Source organism: Coregonus clupeaformis, chromosome 12 (genome assembly GCF_020615455.1).
Source record: "Coregonus clupeaformis isolate EN_2021a chromosome 12, ASM2061545v1, whole genome shotgun sequence".
Taxonomy (NCBI): domain Eukaryota; kingdom Metazoa; phylum Chordata; class Actinopteri; order Salmoniformes; family Salmonidae; genus Coregonus; species Coregonus clupeaformis.
The window spans coordinates 26,210,883-26,228,713 of record NC_059203.1 but is presented as its reverse complement, the minus strand read 5'-3'; the positions used below and the strand labels follow the sequence as shown (position 1 = coordinate 26,228,713).

Below are 17,831 nucleotides of genomic sequence, written 5' to 3'. Positions count from 1 at the left end.
TCTCTCTCTATGGAGGTGGAGAGGATGCCGAGGTCTATTGTGTCCATACACACACACACGCACTGCCCACCATATTTCAGACTCTGCTACCCTCCAGGCCAGTACAGAACTAGAGTGAACAGTAGAGAACGTCATGTTTTCTTTTCTGGTTATTTTTGTCGAGAGACAGATGTGTGTGTGTGCATGGGTGGGCAGGATTCTTCGGCACTACAATAATGTGGGCCTAAAGAGACATTTCCAGAAGACGAGCTTTGGTTCCCCTCCTACAGGAATGAGTTAGCGTAGATCGTAGCGTTAGCATGTCCAGAGGCTATTCCTATGTCTCCCTATGGGCTTCATTAGCCATGGCTAATGCTGAAACAACGCTGAAACAACATACTGCCTGCAGTAAGACCCCTGTAGAGTGGGCGGAGGATGATTTGTTTGTTGTGTTATTATTTGAATGTAAACGTATATATATCTCCCTCTCATACGGTGGGTCAAAAAGAGTTCAGGCTTTTCCTAGATGGAGTCTTTCTCAGTCTGCCGAGGTCTACTTTAACGTTCCATTTTTCACTCTTTCATCCCTGTGACGGACTCCAGTCCTATCTCACTGCTCTCTCTCTTTCTTCTTTCTCTGTCACTCTCTTTCACTCTTTCTTTCTCTAATCCTTTCACCCACTCCAGAAGGCTATACTGTTTGCTCACCATGTAACTGACTAACCTTCTACCCTCTTCTTCTTCAACTGAAATATGCAACTCTCTCTGTCTCACTGTTTTTTTCTAACTGTTTCTCTCTTCTTGAATTGATTGCTCTCTATTCCCTTCCTTCTCTATCCCTCTCTCCTTTCTCCCTCTGCTACTACAGTGAGGGATAAAAGTATTTGATCCCCTGCTGATTTTGCACGTTTGCCCACTGACAAAGAAATGATCAGTCTATAATTTTAATGGTAGGTTTATTTGAACAGTGAGAGACAGAATAACAACAACAAAAATCCAGAAAATCGCATGTAAGAAATGTTATAAATTGATTTGCATATTAATGAGGGAAATAAGTATTTGACCTCCTCTCAATCAGAAAGATTTCTGGCTCCCAGGTGTCTTTTATACAGGTAACGAGCTGCGATTAGGAGCACACTCTTAAAGGGAGTGCTCCTAATCTCAGCTTGTTACCTGTATAAAAGACACCTGTTCACAGAAGCAATCAATCAATCACATTCCAAACTCTCCACCATGGCCAAGACCAAAGAGCTCTCCAAGGATGTCAGGGACAAGATTGTAGACCTACACAAGGCTGTAATGGGCTACAAGATCATCGCCAAGCAGCTTGGTGAGAAGGTGACAACAGTTGGTGCGATTATTCCCAAATGGAAGAGAAACAAAATAACTGTCAATCTCCCTCGGCCTGGGGCTCCATGCAAGATCTCACCTCGTGGAGTTGCAATGATCATGAGAACGGTGAGGAATCAGCCCAGAACTACACGGGAGGATCTTGTCAATGATCTCAAGGCAGCTGGGACCATAGTCACCAAGAAAACAATTGGTAACACACTACGCTGTGAAGGACTGAAATCCTGCAGTGCCCACAAGGTCCCCCTGCTCAAGAAAGCACATATACAGGGCTGTCTGAAGTTTGCCAATGAACATCTGAATGATTCAGAGGAGAACTGGGTGAAAATGTTGTGGTCAAATGAGACCAAAATCGAGCTCTTTGTCATCAACTCAACTCGCCGTGTTTGGAGGAGGAGGAATGCTGCCTATGACCCCAAGAACACCATCCCCACCGTCAAACATGGAGGTGGAAACATTATGCTTTGGGGGTGTTTTTCTGCTAAGGGGACAGGACAACTTCACCGCATCAAAGGGACGATGGACGGGGCCATGTACTGTCAAATCTTGGGTGAGAACCTCCTTCCCTCAGCCAGGGCATTGAAAATGGGTCGTGGATGGGTATTCCAGCATGACAATGACCCAAAACACACGGTCAAGGCAACAAAGGAGTGGCTCAAGAAGAAGCACATTAAGGTCCTGGAGTGGCCTAGCCAGTCTCCAGACATTAATCCCATAGAAAATCTGTGGAGGGAGCTGAAGGTTCGAGTTGCCAAACGTCAGCCTCGAAACCTTAATGACTTGGAGAAGATCTGCTAAGAGGAGTGGAACAGAATCGCTCCTGAGATGTCTGCAAACCTGGTGGCCAACTACAAGAAACGTCTGACCTCTGTGATTGCCAACAAGGGTTTTGCCACCAAGTACTAAGTCATGTTTTGCAGAGGGGTCAAATACTTATTTCCCTCATTAAAATGCAAATCAATTTATAACATTTATGCATTTTTCTGGATTTTTTTGTTGTTATTCTGTCTCTCAATGTTCAAATAAACCTACCATTTAAAATTATAGACTGATCATGTCTTTGTCAGTGGGCAAATGTACAAAATCAGCAGGGGATCAAATACTTTTTTCCCTCACTGTATATATTAAGTCTAATGCTTGATGATGGAAATACTTTCGATTTGATTGACCAGTTATGTTAGAGATATTTCATATGCTGGGTTCGTTAAGACTAATTTAGAATCTCTGTTGTATGTGTCGTTTTTAGACTGTGTTGTTATCAGTATGTTTACATACACCGTGTGTAGATTTAGAACTAACATGTTTTACTGTTGACAAAATGTCCTCACATCGCCATAATTGCTGCTCCTTATTAGTTTCTCCCAAGGTAGTTTGTTTTGTTCGCTCCGGATTCTTATTCCCATTCCGACGTTCAACTTCCTCAGCCCAATTTTCCTATTCATCACCACCCTCCCCTCCTCCCTCCATCACACTGATAAAGGAAGTGCTGAGAGGAGAAGCAGTAGAGTGTTCTCTCTCTCTCCTGGGGAGGATGGAGGGATGGGAGGAAGAGGGTGACGGTGAGAGGCAGTGAGCTAATTAGGTCCTTATCTCCACCCTACGACTCCCCTGTCTAATCCTGGTGGGCTGTGCGGTGCGGTTGTATGTGGGAGCACGGCTGGTTAGTCAAACACAACCAGGACATAATTGGCAAGAGGAGGACAACTTCACACCAAACTTATCAGTGGCCTGTAGGAACACTCTCTGTCTACCATCTTCTTTTGTGTTTCTCTCAATCGCTCCCTCCCTCGCTCCCACCAGTGCACTCAGCCTTTCCTCTGTCACAATAGAATATCCCCCCTTTCATTCAGTGGCAAGCATTCCAGTCCTCTCCCTCTCCTTTCATCGTCCCTCTCTCCCTCAATTTCGCCGAATCCCCCCTTCTCTCCCTTCCAACTAACAATTTGGGGATTTTCTCTATTTTCATAACCATTGTTTCTGCTCTGCCCATGCAGTCTCTTTCTGCTATCTCTCCCCTCCTCTCTCTCTCTTTTTTATCCTCCCTCTCTCTCTCTTTTCCTCTCCCTCTCACCTTCTCTCTCCTCACCCACCCCCCTCTCTCTCTTTCTTTTGCTCCCTTCTTCACTCTCTGACTGTGCTGTGGGCTGTTTGCAGATGGATGTGGTCTATACGTTCCAGACGGGTCAGACTCCGGTGCCGGGGGCGTTGAGACGCCAGCCCTCAGTGGTCAGCCAGCACAACGACGCCAAAACAGTCTCTAGCCCCACCCACGTAGGGCTTTCCTCTTCCTCCCTGTCTGCCAACTCTGCCGTGGCCCCGCCTCTTCCTGCTGCCACCGTCGCTGCTTCCTCCTCCACTGCAGGCAGTGAGTGAGCGGTTGCCATGGCGACCCGTTAACAACAAGCTGTCTTTTCTGCCGCCTCCTCCTTCTCCTCCAATCAGAATGCTGAATGCTGCATGACTGACTGACTGTTTGTTTGAATGATTGGCTGACGTGCCATCATTACCCCAACCACAGCCTGCCGATGTCTGCTGACTACTTTCTCTAACTGAGTCTCTCGCTTTTTCTCTACCTTTCTATCGCATATTCTTGATTTCTCTCTCTCTTCCACTCTTTCACTCATTCTCCCTCTCTCTCTCCCTCTATTGCACTCGTTTACTCACCCCTTGCTAATACACAGAAAGACCGTCCTGCATCCTCGGTTCACTCTGCATCTCTCCTACGGCTTCTCCCAGTGCATCGTGGGGGCTGCAGTTCTCCAAACTCCTAATATGATCTGCATGTATTAACCCTGGTGAGACCTCTCAGTGAGGTGAGATCAACCTAAAGGAATGGGCAGGAAATACAGAGCCAAATCCATCTTATTCCTGACTGATGAAAATTCCATGACTTTGGTGGTCCAGGCGAGGATAATCTCACACAGGGTATAATCTGAAAGGGTTAAATCCTGCGGACAGATCTAATCTGAGATGCTGTTATATGAGGCAGGGTTAACAGTGAAGGGTTAATTGCGTTTTCTAATAACATCACTCTCCATTTCCTGAGCTGCTTCCGCACTTCTCTGTGTGTGTGTGTGCACGTGGTATTAGTATTTGTCAGTCTTCTTTTCTACTTCCAGTGGCTATATGCTGTGACTTCAGAAAGCATGTCTTTCCTACCTTCTCTCCAACTGGCACCAAGGACATATAGGGAATCTTAAAGGGCTAGTCACAATTCATTGGCTGACAGCTCAGCCATCTCCATGTCCATCTCCAGCCCTGAGAATACATGTGTGGGAAAGGAGAGAGTGAATGTATGACTGTGTGAGTGATTCTGTGACTAGAAGTGATGTAGTCATTTGTATTGTTAGTGTATAGAGTCCATTAGTTCTGGTGATGGTGTTGGACTGTATACATTAAGAGAGATGAGCTAAGTAGTGTGAGAGGGTTGGAGGGACGGAGTGATGGGGGGATGACCTTGTCCTTTGCTAGGGGGAGGGATGGAGAGGTGAGAGGAGAGAAAAGGGGGAGAGGTGTGTCGTTCCTCGCACCACGACACAGCACTGCCTCTCCCTCCAAACAGAGACACACACGCCGTCTGCCCAGCAACAGAGTCCTGAGAGAGAGACACACACACACACACAAACAGACAGAAAAAAGAGGACTTAGAAACTCAGAGAAGCACACACACAAAAATACACACACAGACACATACCCCTTTTTCCCATCCCTCAGTGAGCTGCTAGAAGATAGATGCTGCAGCTATTTCCTTCTCTCTCCTCCCTTTCTGTCATTCTCTTCCTCTCTCCTCCTTTTCTCTCGTTCTCTCTCACATCCAGTCTGGATCCTCCAGTTGCCCCATAACTCATATGTATGGATGATACACCCTCTGTCTTGTTTCTCTACTTCACATGCATCTCTCGTTCTCCCTTGCGCTCTTTCTCGATCTCTTTTTTTTCTCTCTCTCTCTTGTCGCCTCTTTACTCTTTCTGTCTTTATCATTTTATCCTCTCCTCCCTCTCTCCTCCCTCCCTCCCTCTCTTCCCTCCCTCTCTCTCTCCTCACTCTCTCTCCTCACTCTCTCTCCTCTCTCTCTCTCCTCCCTCCCTCTCTCTCTCCTCCCTCCCTCTCTCTCCTCCCTCCCTCTCTCTCCTCCCTCTCTGTTCCTCTCTCTCCTCCCTCTGTCCCCCTTTCTCAGTCCCTCTCTCTCCTACCTCTTTCTCCTCCCTCTCTCCTCCCTTTCTCAGTCCCTCTCTCTCCTACCTCTCTCTCCTACCTCTCTCCTCCCCTTCTCTCCTCCCTCTGTCCCCCTTTCTCAATCCCTCTCTCTCCTATCTCTCTCTCCTCCCTCTCTGTCCCCCTTTCTCAGTCCCTCTCTCTCCTCCCTATCTCTCCTACCTCTCTCTCCTACCTCTCTCTCATCCCTCTCTCTCCTCCCTCTCTGTCCTCCCTCTCTGTCCTCCCTCTCTGTCCCTCTCTCCTCCCTCTCTCTCCTCCCTCTCTCTCCTCCCTCTCTCTCCTCCCTCTCTCTCCTCCCTCTCTCTGTCCCTCTCTCTGTCCCTCTCTCTCCTCCCTCTCTGTCCCTCTCTCTCCTCCCTCTTTCTCAGTCCCACTATTCAGGGAGGACTTATGACTCAGTATGTTTTTTGTTTTTTTAAGGCTTGGCAGGCGACCCCAGCACTGACTTGTTCCTCCATGACAGCATGCTTTCTCACTAAAAGAGATTTATGGAGAAAAAAGATAGCCATATATTTCTTCCACAGTTCTTTATGTAAAAAGGGTTATGGATGCCTGCAGTACATTGGTGTATCTTGGCAACCGTCAACACACTCACACGAGAGGAACGCAGAGATCAGATGGATATGAGAGGACTTTGAGACATAGAAAAACACGCAAAAATAAACACACACACCGACATACAGTATGCACATTACGCACACAAACAGACAGACACAAGAGGACTTAGAAACACAGTGAAGCACACACACACAAAAATACACAAGCGCACACAAACAAACACACACACATATAGGAGGACTTAAAACGCTGAGCTTAAAGAGGCAGGGTTGCAGAGTCACTCGTCACACACTGAGGTTCTAGAGGAAAGGAAGAGGTGGTGCATGCAACGGATTTACAAAGCTAACTAAAGTCTCTGGGAAAACTCTGAATATGATTATAAAAAGAAAAGACGATTAGGACTGAAGGATATGGAAAATATATAACACTATATAAATAAGTAATGTAAGACTAGAAAAACATTATTTTTTTATTTAACCTTTATTTAACTAGGCAAGTCAGTTAAGAACAAATACTTATTTACAATGACGGCCTACCAATAGGCAAATGGCCTCCTGTGGGAAGGGGGCTTGGATAAAAAATTTTAATGTAGGACAAAACGCACATCACGACGAGAGACACCACAACACTACATAAAGAGAGAGCTAAGACAGCAACACAGCATGGCAGCAACACATGACAGCACAGCATGGTAGCAGCACAACATGACAATAACACGGTAGCGACACAACATGGCAGCAGCACAACATTGTAGCAGCACAAACATGGTACAAAGTGGACTTAAAATAGCTCTAGGACTAAAACTGTTTGGTCAAGCTGTTACCTTTGACCTCTCACCCCTGACCCAGTATATGTGCACAGTTAGAGCTGCTGGAATGTGGTCGTTTAATGTGATCACCTCTTTTTTTCACCCATGACCTTTTCTCCTTTCACTCCCGCTTTCTGATCCAGCTGCAGGCCCTGTTTCCCACCCTTTACCTCTTTTTATTATTTCGGTCTTTCACTCTCTGTTTTCTCTCATACTATTCCCCGTGTCTCACTCCTTTATCTCTAGCTCGGAATCTTTGTTGCTTCTCTCTCTCTGCTGTATATTTCCATCCTATCCTAATCATCTGTCTCTTTCCTCTCCTCTTTCTCCGTCTTCTCCTCCCAGGACTCTCTCCATTCTGACTACAGGGTAACAATAACAGACCAAAGACCAAAGGAGTGAATCGGACCAGTACTGTGGTGTGTGTGTGTACGGCTATTTCCTCCTGGCATGGAAATGGAAATAGCTTTTGTTCGACATCACAATGCTCTCTCAAACACACACACGGCCAGAGAAGCCTGCCTGGAATAAGAAGTACAAACACAGAGGCTGGATGCTGATTGGATAGGCTGTAGAGATGAGGCCTACATACAGCCCAACAAAATAGAGCTCATTTCTCTTCATAATAAGCAGCATCAAGCCAGATAATGCTATGGAAATGTAAATGATTGGATTTGACCCTTTTTCCATTTTTGTTGGTCCTCTCTCTCTTTCTTTCTCTCTCACTCACACACTCATGCTCTCACTCTCTCACTCACTCACTCTCTCACAAACACACACACAGTCCCTCTGCCAGCCAGAGGTGCTCATTTTCACACCTCTGATGAATGGGTGTCTGCACAGTCATCTCTCTCTCTCTCTGGCACGCTGTGTTCTCCTCACCGGCCTGACTGAGAGCTGAGGGCCTGTAGCAGAACGCCTGTCAGCTCCTCTTAACCACCCCTGCCTGCCTGCCTGACATACTGCATCCTACCCTGTCCTGTGTGGCTGACATGCCTGGGCTGGAGATAGGCTGTGCATGTCCTACACATTCATCAGAGTAGCTGTGTTGGTCTAACATGATGTAGTTTAGTAGATGGTGAGGTGGGAGGTTAAATACAGACAAGTAGTTCGAGAGAAAAGAATGTCCGCTCACGTTGTGGTGTATTTCAGATTATAAACAAGCTAGTTAATTTGTTTCTGAATTGTAGAAAGTGTTGAGTACCATCAGCTTTAGAAGTGCGTTTGTGTGTGAGTGTGTTTGTCTGTGAGTGTGGTTTGTCTGTGAGTGTGGTTTGTGTGTGAGTGTTTTGTGTGTGGTTTGTGTGTGTTTGTGTGTGTTTGACTGTGTTTGTGTGTGAAAGGGTGTGTGTGTCTACTGTACATGTAGCTCAGCTGGTAGAGCACGGCGCTTGTAACGCCAAGGTAGTGGGTTCGATCCCCGGGACCACCCATACACAAAAAATGTATGCACGCATGACTGTAAGTCGCTTTGGATAAAAGCGTCTGCTAAATGGCATATTATAAGTGCATGTTCGTTTTATTGCAGCATCAACCTGTCATCCTTTTCCCCTCTTCTACTACCCGTACTTATCCTCTTCACCTCTTTACATTTCTTCTCTTCCTTCCTCTGCCTCCCTCCCTCTCTTCTCATCCTCTCTCCCTTTCCACACTCCCGCCTTTCCTACAAAATATCCCCGAACTGGACTCATCTTTGGTCGCCAACCAAACAGCCCAACAGACAACTTCCATCCCTTTATTCATTATAGAACATTGAGGTGCTGCCAGCTAGCTGTATTGTTCTGTAGCTGTGTGTAGGCTGGTGTGTTGGAGTATGTCCTAGCGTCACAGTGATTAGAACCTGCAGCATGTTGCCTCAGATAGCATGCTGTACTTTATGTGTCAGTGTGTTTGGGGGGTGTGCTGTAGAATTAAGTAGCTGTGTGGTTTTTGTCCCGATGCTTGCTCAATATCCGTACACTGTCATCATCATGTGTTCCCACCTCATAAGTTGGTATTTATTTTCACATTTATTTGTGTGGTTTTGTTTGCATATCGTACTGTATTTTTGTGTATTTGTTTTGCAGTGCTCCTGTATTTTCCACTCACCCTCGTGCCGTACTGTATGTTGTAGTGGACTGTGGGTTTTTGGTTTGTTTTTTTGGGGCCCCTGTGTGTCTTCCTTTTGCCTGCTGTTTGATTTGATGATCGGGCAAGTGATCGACACTGCGACGAGCAACCATGCCATCCCAGAATCCTTCACTTCTCAACTCTCACTGACCACCTTTTGTACCCCCTAGCAGATTACCCATAAGCCCCTGCCTGCCTGCTTGCCTGCCTCCTCTCATCACCATCAACACAGGAAGACCGAACCAGGACCCTCATACTAACTGCTATTTTTATTTCTCTCTCTCTCCCCCCCCCCACCACCTTTTCTCTGTAACAGATTAAGGTGGTCAATGCGTTCCGTAGCTCCCTTTACCCGGGGCTAGAGAACCGAGAATCAAAAAATTCCATCCATAACTTCATGGCCCACCCTGAGTTTGTTCCCCTGTCTGAGGAGGAGGCGCGGATCCCTGACATCGATGAGAGCAGCAGTGATGAGATGGAGATCCAGCACATCCCCAGCTCCTTCTCTGGGGGGGCAGAAGCTCCAGACGTCAGCCACGAGGCCTCCTGCTGATCACCTCCTCTGCTCCTCTCTTCCGTTCTGCTCTATCCATCCCCCCCGTCGGCCGGCTGGCTACCCTCCTGCACTTCCTCTCTTCAAACACCAGGAGGACATGCAGTACGCCCCTCATCCTACAGAGGGTACACCCAGAGCAGGCAAGGGGTCCCAGCGCCTCCCCCTCTTCACCTCCTCTTCCTCCGCCTCCTCTTCCCTCATCTTTCTGAACCCTACACCCACCTCTCACCTGCCCCCCCACCCACCCCACCTTGCCATTCCCATCGGCTTGCACGGACTGTGATGCGTGTGCCCTTTAAGTATGTGCAGCAGAGTGACATGCAGACCATCCGATCACATCGCGCCCCAAACTCATGGGTGGGAGGGGCCATGTGGGGTCCACCAATCTGCTCTGTCGAAGGCTGTAGCCTGTCCTACTGTCCATCTTTGGAGTTTTAATATCAGTTTTCAGAACTGAAACACAACATGTTTATCCTCCTGTACGTGCTTATTACACACTGCATACACTAACTGACACAGAACTTTAGGAGTATATCCATGTGTACATTCATGTATGTGTACATACAGTATATATGCTTTATAGGCTCTTCAACACAGCTCCAAGCTGATTTGATGATCAAATGAACATGGGCCATGTGATTTAACAGCTTTCAGCTACTGAGTTTTGCCTCTCCATTTCTCAATCTGTGTTTTAACTGTACAGTGTGTATGCATTTGATCTGTTTTGAAGCAAGATGTACTAATTGGTTATTCAGTTCAATCCAGGAACCCATGTCTTCATTCATTCTGATAAACTACATATTTTCAATGATGAAGGTTCAACCGTCTAAACATCTCTCACTTTTTTCTTCTGGGTCCATTTGACATGATTTTATTATGATTTCTCCTTTTTTTATGGAAGGAAAGTGCAAAGGATGCTAGTCTATTTTAACAGAAAAGTGAATTCTCTTAAAACAACACATTCAAAGAAAAGCTAGTAGCAGGCTAGAGCCAGAGGGAACCCCCTCTCTGTGGAGTGGCGTCATAGCAAGACGATGTGGGAAAAAGGGCCGGGGCATGCCCTCATCTGATGACCTCATCTCAATCAGGGTTCTGGTTTTCACTAGCCCGTTGAGAGTAAGTTGACAGCTTACGATACTGCCTCAATATGGAGTAAGAATAAGAACGTCCGAGTGAAGTGAATGATCTTTTTTCAAGGACCAGTTCACCCCCATCTCTCGTATGCATAACGTATTTGATCCAGGTTTCAGCCGTGTTAAATAGAATGGGAATTTAGAGATGGTTTTTGGGGTCATTATTGGTTGGGGTTAGGACCTACCTTGTGTACAAGACAGAAATTGGTAGTTGTTTTTTCTTTAGTCTGTCACTCCTTTTTTCCACACATAAAAAAACTAAATTAATACATTCTGATCTATACCTTAACAAGACAAATGTACTACTCTTTTTACACTGTTGACAAGCGTTGGGCTTGTTCCTGTTAGCTGCAGCTTGACTGTGTGTGTCGTTATCGAGTGTCACTGTGTCGGCTTCAGAGTGACACAGGACTATCGATCTCTCCCGCCATGCCTCTGGGAGAAGCAACCATTAGAGGCCCAGATATGAATCCAATATACCCCCTCCCTCCTCACCCTGTCCTGCTCCCCTTACACCCTACCTCCCCCGGCCTGCTAGCATAGGGACACAACACATCCCCACATGTCCTCTCGGGTCAACCCACCTACCAACCAACCCACCAACCACAGATAATAGCCTAACAAGAAGAGGAATACTCTAACAAGAAAAAAACTATACTCAACCAGAGATGTGCATGAGAGCTCCTGTATTCAGTGGTGTATGTCGTTGTTTTAAATGATGGTAGAAAGAGTGTAAACTTGGGCAGACTCCCACTCCGGCCACCAACTCTGTGACAGAGTGTGACACCCTCAACAGGATATGTGCTATCGATGTACTACTGCCATATTTTCAACCTTATTTTCATATCTAGGTTACTTACTTCGATAGAACCCTCTGATGATACACCTTTTCTACTTACTCAGAGCCATATTTTATAGGTTGTCGTTGTTGTTTTGTACCCCATCGTTATTGAGGTTTCCTTTCTATTCCACTCTGACCCAAAAAATGATGGAAGCAAAATAACGTGTCACTGCCGACTATATGTGTCATGGACTACAACGATGTTTACAGAACATAGTCTGCCTGCTGCCGTAAGCCTGCTGCCGTAAGCCTGCCACCGTAAGCCTGCTCGCGCTGCGCCTCCCTCTTCTGGCTGGTCTCCTTGCTTAGTGCATCATTATTGGGAAGCTTTCTTGCATGATTTTCATATAAACTCAATGTTTTGTTCATTTTTTACAATTCTTCTGTATTTTTATATTTAGTATTTTTTAATATTTTGGAATATATATGTATAGGCTGAAGTGTTTTGGTGACAGTACAGTCCATGAATGAGATGAATCAACAGGGGAATATGTTTCTATATACAGTATATTAATGCGGCATTTGTAAACCATGATTGGTTGTCCGATGCTGGGGCTAACAAAGCTAAAATAAACTGTTTACTCACTTTAGGCCATGCGATTGGACATACTCTTTCAACAATCTAGTCTTACCACACCTTTCCCTTCACGATATACATTCTTAAAGAGACAGTAGCTTCAATTCTGCTATTTCTCTCAGTAACTTAAATCAAATGGGGTCCAATGAAAGCGAGTGAAATAGAACACGGTAGTAAACAGAACATTGAAGTCATGCTAAATGAATTGGGAGTATATATTATTTTCTCTATATAAATATATTTGTTACGTTGTGTCTGTTCTTTCAGACTAATATGACTGCGAGTTTAACTTATTTTTTGAGAGGATCGGTGCTCTTACACAACTGGGTAGTGACGTTAGTCGACTTGTCGAAAAGAGGGCATGAATTTCGATGTCATCCAAATCAAGCGTTAACCTTTTTTATTCTAATGGGTTAGGAAACTGTTTCGAGTAGAACTGTTAAACCGGTAGTGACATCACTTCCTCTTCCTGTTTGTGTCCGTAAACAGAAACTAAATGCCTTTGCTGTGGTGTCCGTTCGTCCATTACATGCTAACCAAACCGGCTCCACACGTGCGTCATTGTGCGCATGTTGATTTTGTCTATCCCCACCAGACGCGTTCATGACATGCAGGTCAAAATACCAAAACCAACTTTTAATTAACTATATTAATTTGGGGACAGGTTGAAACACATATGAAACATTCATGGACATTTAGCTAATTTATCCTGGGAGATAAACATTGGGTTGCTATTTTACCCATTTTGAGTCATACAAAATCGTGTGTTCTCTACTCCGACAATTAATCCACAGATAAAGAAGGGGAAACCGAGTTCATTTTTAGTTCGTTTTTTAAAATTAATCTCTCCTTGTTCATGTTTCTTCTTCTTCTGTGGATTTTATATGGCAGTGTGGACCTTCATCTTTCAATCACCCACGTGGGAGTATGCTCGTAAAAACCAATGAGTAGATGGGAAAGGCGGGACTTGCAGCGCGTCAAGCGTCTAAAATAGAACCAAGTTCTATTACAGCTCGTCAAACGTCTAAAATAGAACCAAGTTCTAAAATAGAACCAAGTTCTATTTTAGCGCCTGGCTACGCAGACGCCTGTTGATGCGCATGAGCAGTTTGGATGAAATGATTGAATAACATGTATGTGGATATTTATTTTCAAACACTCACGCACACAACGCGGACGGTTTGGTCAGCATGTTAGACAGTCTCATTTTGGGGACACATTTTTGGGACTCCTTTTCAATGGTAATCCTTTCTTTTCTTCTGCGATAATCTATTTGGAAGACTGCACTTCTACATTCAATACACTGTGTAAATATAGCCATGGGATGATTTTGAACTTTGAACTCTAGGTAATGAAAAGGGGTCAGTCAGTCAGTGATCACCCATCATAGCTTTAAGAAGGTTCTGCCAAAGTCTTGTTTTGTACAATCGTAAAAATTTTGACCAGATTGTTTAAAACGATTATTGTCAGGTGAATGTGTTTCCTTATTTTCCATCTCCCCAAAATAGCAAATGTTGTTGCATGTAAACGTGGACAGAGAATACAAAGAGCTTGAAGCGTCGCTAAGATTGTCCCTCTTCTATTGCCATGGTTGTGCTGTTGTGATCTCTTATTGAACTGGATGCCCTTCCATTCCACAGGTGAAAAGATACTCCATCCGCTAGACACACCCCAATCTTTTTGTTTGTTTGCTGTTTTGTTATTAACCTTGGCACAACTGTACAACAGAAGCAGACCAACAGGTCCGTATGTCTGAGGTGGATGGAGAACTAAAGAACGGCCAGACAGTCAGACAGACAGTCCTGACAAAGTTTGTTTCTCTGTTGGACAAGCCCATTGCGGCTTCTGACCAATCTGTAAGACCTTTCCTCTTATTGCACAGGTCTCAATTATGACTCATGTATGACAAAATGAACATGCTAAGGCGTTGTGCAATAACTGTTGACCGTAATGATCTGCATTGCTTCTCTAAAGCATCGTCTTAGATAGCTTTATTTTCTTTGGGTTTGGGAGATTTCTTTTGGAGCAGCTTCTCAGTTGTAAAAAAAAATTTAAAGTTAGAAAACTGGAATATCACATTTTAAAGTCATAACTCCTTTATTTTACATAGGCCGATATTTACCCGAACCAATTCTTGTGTTTTAATATATTTTCAATTGTATCTAATTGCGAAAATATGTAATTGATATAATACACAGTAATAGGCACTGGTGTTATTTTTGTATAAACATAATATCATCTATGTGGCATGCATGACGTATAAACAATTTGGTGGTTTAAAGCAATATGTCCAACCTGGTAGGATTGGTACTTTCGTGTTCTGTGTAGCCTAAACCACACTGTACTAGAGAAAAAAAATAGTCATTTGGAAAAAAAGCTAGCTGTTCAATGTGTTCAATGTTCTGCATGTTTATGTATGGAATGAGACATCCCAAATGTTTACTTGCTTCCAAAACAAAACTCGCGCACACACACACACACATTTTGACTGAGTTGCTGTCCTGGTGAAACATACACTGAGAGGATGCTGCGTTGAAAATATAGGATGGGATGGAGGAGGGGTGGGGTGGATGGATGGGATGGGTGGATGTGTGAATGGGACTTCAATTCAATTTCACAAAGATTAGTTCAATAAAGGGCTTTCTCTATAGGTAACAGGTCCCTGCGGATACTTCATCGCTAGTGTGGAACGATTACTACCTGGATATTAACTAAGGTACTTGTATCCTGTGTCATTGTTCATTCATAAGGGACTCACAGCAACCATGCAGTCTACCATCTGACTTTACCCCATCTCACCATAGCAGACTGATGTGAAAACCAGCTCAACAAAAGCTTCATACAACAACTATATAACACCATAGTAACACAGTAAATTAATATTTAAAAACCAAACACATTTTGTTATTTAGCCATGAATACTGTTTTATTTTTATTTTTGGAATTCAGAAATAACAATCCTTATCACTAGCCCCATGCTTAATCTCTTTCACCACTGAATGAGAAGTAATGATGATGCCATGCTGTTCCTTGCTTATTCCATCATCCAGCCAAAGCCATGGAGAATCAGTCTAACATGGTAGGCATTCTTTATTCAGCTCATCATTTCACATCTATCACATCAATCAATTTCCTCATTGCACTCCCTCAACTCCCTCTCTCATTCCATCTCCCTCCATCCAAGGACAGAACTCGTCTGTGCTGCTCTGTCAAACAGCAGTCAACCTCTCTTCTAGCAGCCGCATCTCAGATGGATGAGATTCTTCAATGGTTTATTCAACGGCTCTATCCATTTTGGTAGTTCCTTCTAGTTGACGCTTTAAGGCTCGTACACAAATCCCCCCGTTTTTCTGCTGCTGTCTCTCGCTCTCTTTCGATCTCGCTAGTTGTATTCTAGAGAGGGCTGGATAAGGCTGTGCTCTGTCAGAGTGAGACCTGTGTGTATGTCTCTTTGTGTCTTGATGCCCAATTCAGATTCCCAATGTTTACAGTCCTACAACATCTGCCCAGACTCGCTTCGATTACCAGGGCTCAGATCACATGTGTGCGTCTGTGTGTGGTCACCAAGTGCTATGGGGGAGAGCAGAGAGATGTTTCAGAGGCTGCATGTCTCTTGTCTAGTTAAAAACACACATTGACAACTTGCTATTGTATCAGAGAAGGATTCCATCTCAGTAACACAGAATGGCTAGAGAGGAGAAGAGACAGCCTAGCTTGTCTCTTCTCCTCTCTATGGGTTGCTGCTGGTCCAGAGGAGAAAGATATAAAAGAGAGAAAGAAAGAGTTCCCTCTATTCTTCCTCTCAACGTGTTTATATCACCAGTTACTGTGACTCTATGTACATCACAGGTGTGCCTCAACTTAATCACTGCCTTCAGTTGGTGTCTTTCTTCATAGCTATGTTGTTGAAACCAGGAAGTTCTATAGAGAAAGAGATATTCAGATTCTCTGTTCCCAGGGAGACCTGTCCGAGAGGGCAGCTGATTGGTTGATCTGAGCATGTTGAAGTGACCATAGGTCATTCTGGAGATCCATCGCTCATTCTGGTTGGCTTGGTTTGAACATAATTGTACAACCATTTCAAAGAGCGCGGTCTTGTTTTGTTAAATTGAACTGTGTTAACAATGACAGCTTTTGAAATTTGTTTTGCTCATTTCACTCAAGATGAGATGTTTCATCGCCCTGACCTGCACCGATGTTAATGCAATCAGGACTAATTCTGACAGGCACTCAAAATGGTTTGGTGTTACAAGTGAAATTAGTTTTTGTTTCATGGTCGTGTCACCACAGCGCTGAGATACTGAAACGGGCAAGCCTGTTGATTTGATTGACGCAGGAGAAACAACAGCAAAATCAGAGAAAGGGGAGGAATTAAATTGGCTGAAATTGTTAATTGTGTGTGTGTGTGCATAATAGTAAATGTGAGTGTTTGTATTGAGGCTCATTCTCTGTGGGTACAGTAACTGTATGTTTTCTTCTGGAAGGGCCTTTTGAGCAGCGTCTCCTCAGTTTGTGTCTCACCTGACAGACACACAACACACACATTCATTCTCTGTCCTCTCCCTCCATCTCCTCTTTTGTAAATAAGATTCATTATCATGTCAAAATGTCACACCTGTTTGCTTCAAACTATGCAACAGAATTCTCCGATTTAGAATATGGTTGATTTATTTCCTCAATTCTCCTCTCAACACACTCACTCTCTCTTTCTTTCTCTGTCTACGTGTGCTTGTCTACATCTCAATGGATGCAGTTGTTTCCCATATTTGAGTTCTTTCTACTAACAGAAACACAAGTGTATAATGTATGTCTGTGTGTACACGATGTGCACGCACCCTGAATTGTTATTTTCTCTGTTGTAATATATGATCATGTGGAATGCCTTGGTCTTTATGTCCTGTAGTTTGAATTTAACAGAACAAAAAATGATAATCAAGCAATTGAGGTGAAAGTTATTATAAATATATATATAAATATATACAAATCTATATACATAAAATAAAGCCATTGGGATTTGAAATACATTTGTTTCAGGGTGATTCTTTGTGTGATGGTTCGTTGTCTTGTGATTCAAGTCTGCTAATCCTGTGTTCAACCACTATTTCACTGAATGTCTATGACTTTTTCACATGATCCTTCCTCTCCAAATCATTCAGATGATCTTCTAGGCCTTCTGGTTTTGAGGTCCATGAACCTGATTTTCCAAGAATTAAGATGCCTCTCGAAGAGTGTGAGAAAGACCTTTATTTATCCTCTTTGTCTATTCTTTTCATGTTCATCAACCTCTTTTCATTTTGGATCTTGCTCATTTTCGGAAATATCATTTTCTTTCTATGTCAAGGTCAGAAATGCTTTCATTATGATCTAATAAGTAGTCCAACAGCGCGACGTTGTGGGTAACGTTGGTATTACAGCCATCAATCGGCGTGGCTGAACTGTAACAGTAGCGTACTGATTCAATCAATCCATCAAATTCCTTATTATATCTATAGAGTAAACGGACTGTAGCCACAATAACTGTACCATGTTTTGTAGCTGAAAAGGGACTGTTGAAATGATAGATCCATTCGCCACACTGATATTTGGGAAACAGACAACTGCCACCAATTTGGCCCCAAAACATTTACGCCAAAGACATATTGACATTGTAAAATAAATAAAAGTGTAAAAAAATATATATATATTTATTTATTTCAAGCTGA

General features: G+C 43.9%; 1 protein-coding gene across 6 annotated transcripts in view; it reads left to right on the top strand.

Moving 5' to 3' along the window:
* Positions 1–12,142, top strand: part of LOC121578138 (plasma membrane calcium-transporting ATPase 1) — a 187,913-nt gene extending 175,771 nt beyond the window's left edge. For 2 of the 6 annotated variants that reach the window (XR_006002737.1, XR_006002736.1), the window contains 3 exons: positions 3,484–3,694; positions 7,259–7,332; positions 9,339–9,425. Coding sequence is in view for 4 of the 6 variants with exons in the window: in XM_041892267.1 (XP_041748201.1) it covers positions 3,484–3,600; positions 9,339–9,575 (354 nt within the window). In the remaining 2 variants the exon portion in view is untranslated. Of the gene's footprint in view, positions 1–3,483; positions 3,695–7,258; positions 7,333–9,338 lie in introns of all 6 variants that reach the window. The other 4 variants (XM_041892265.1, XM_041892263.1, XM_041892267.1 and 1 more) reach the window with 3 other exon arrangements.
* The last annotated feature ends 5,689 nt before the right edge of the window (positions 12,143–17,831 follow it).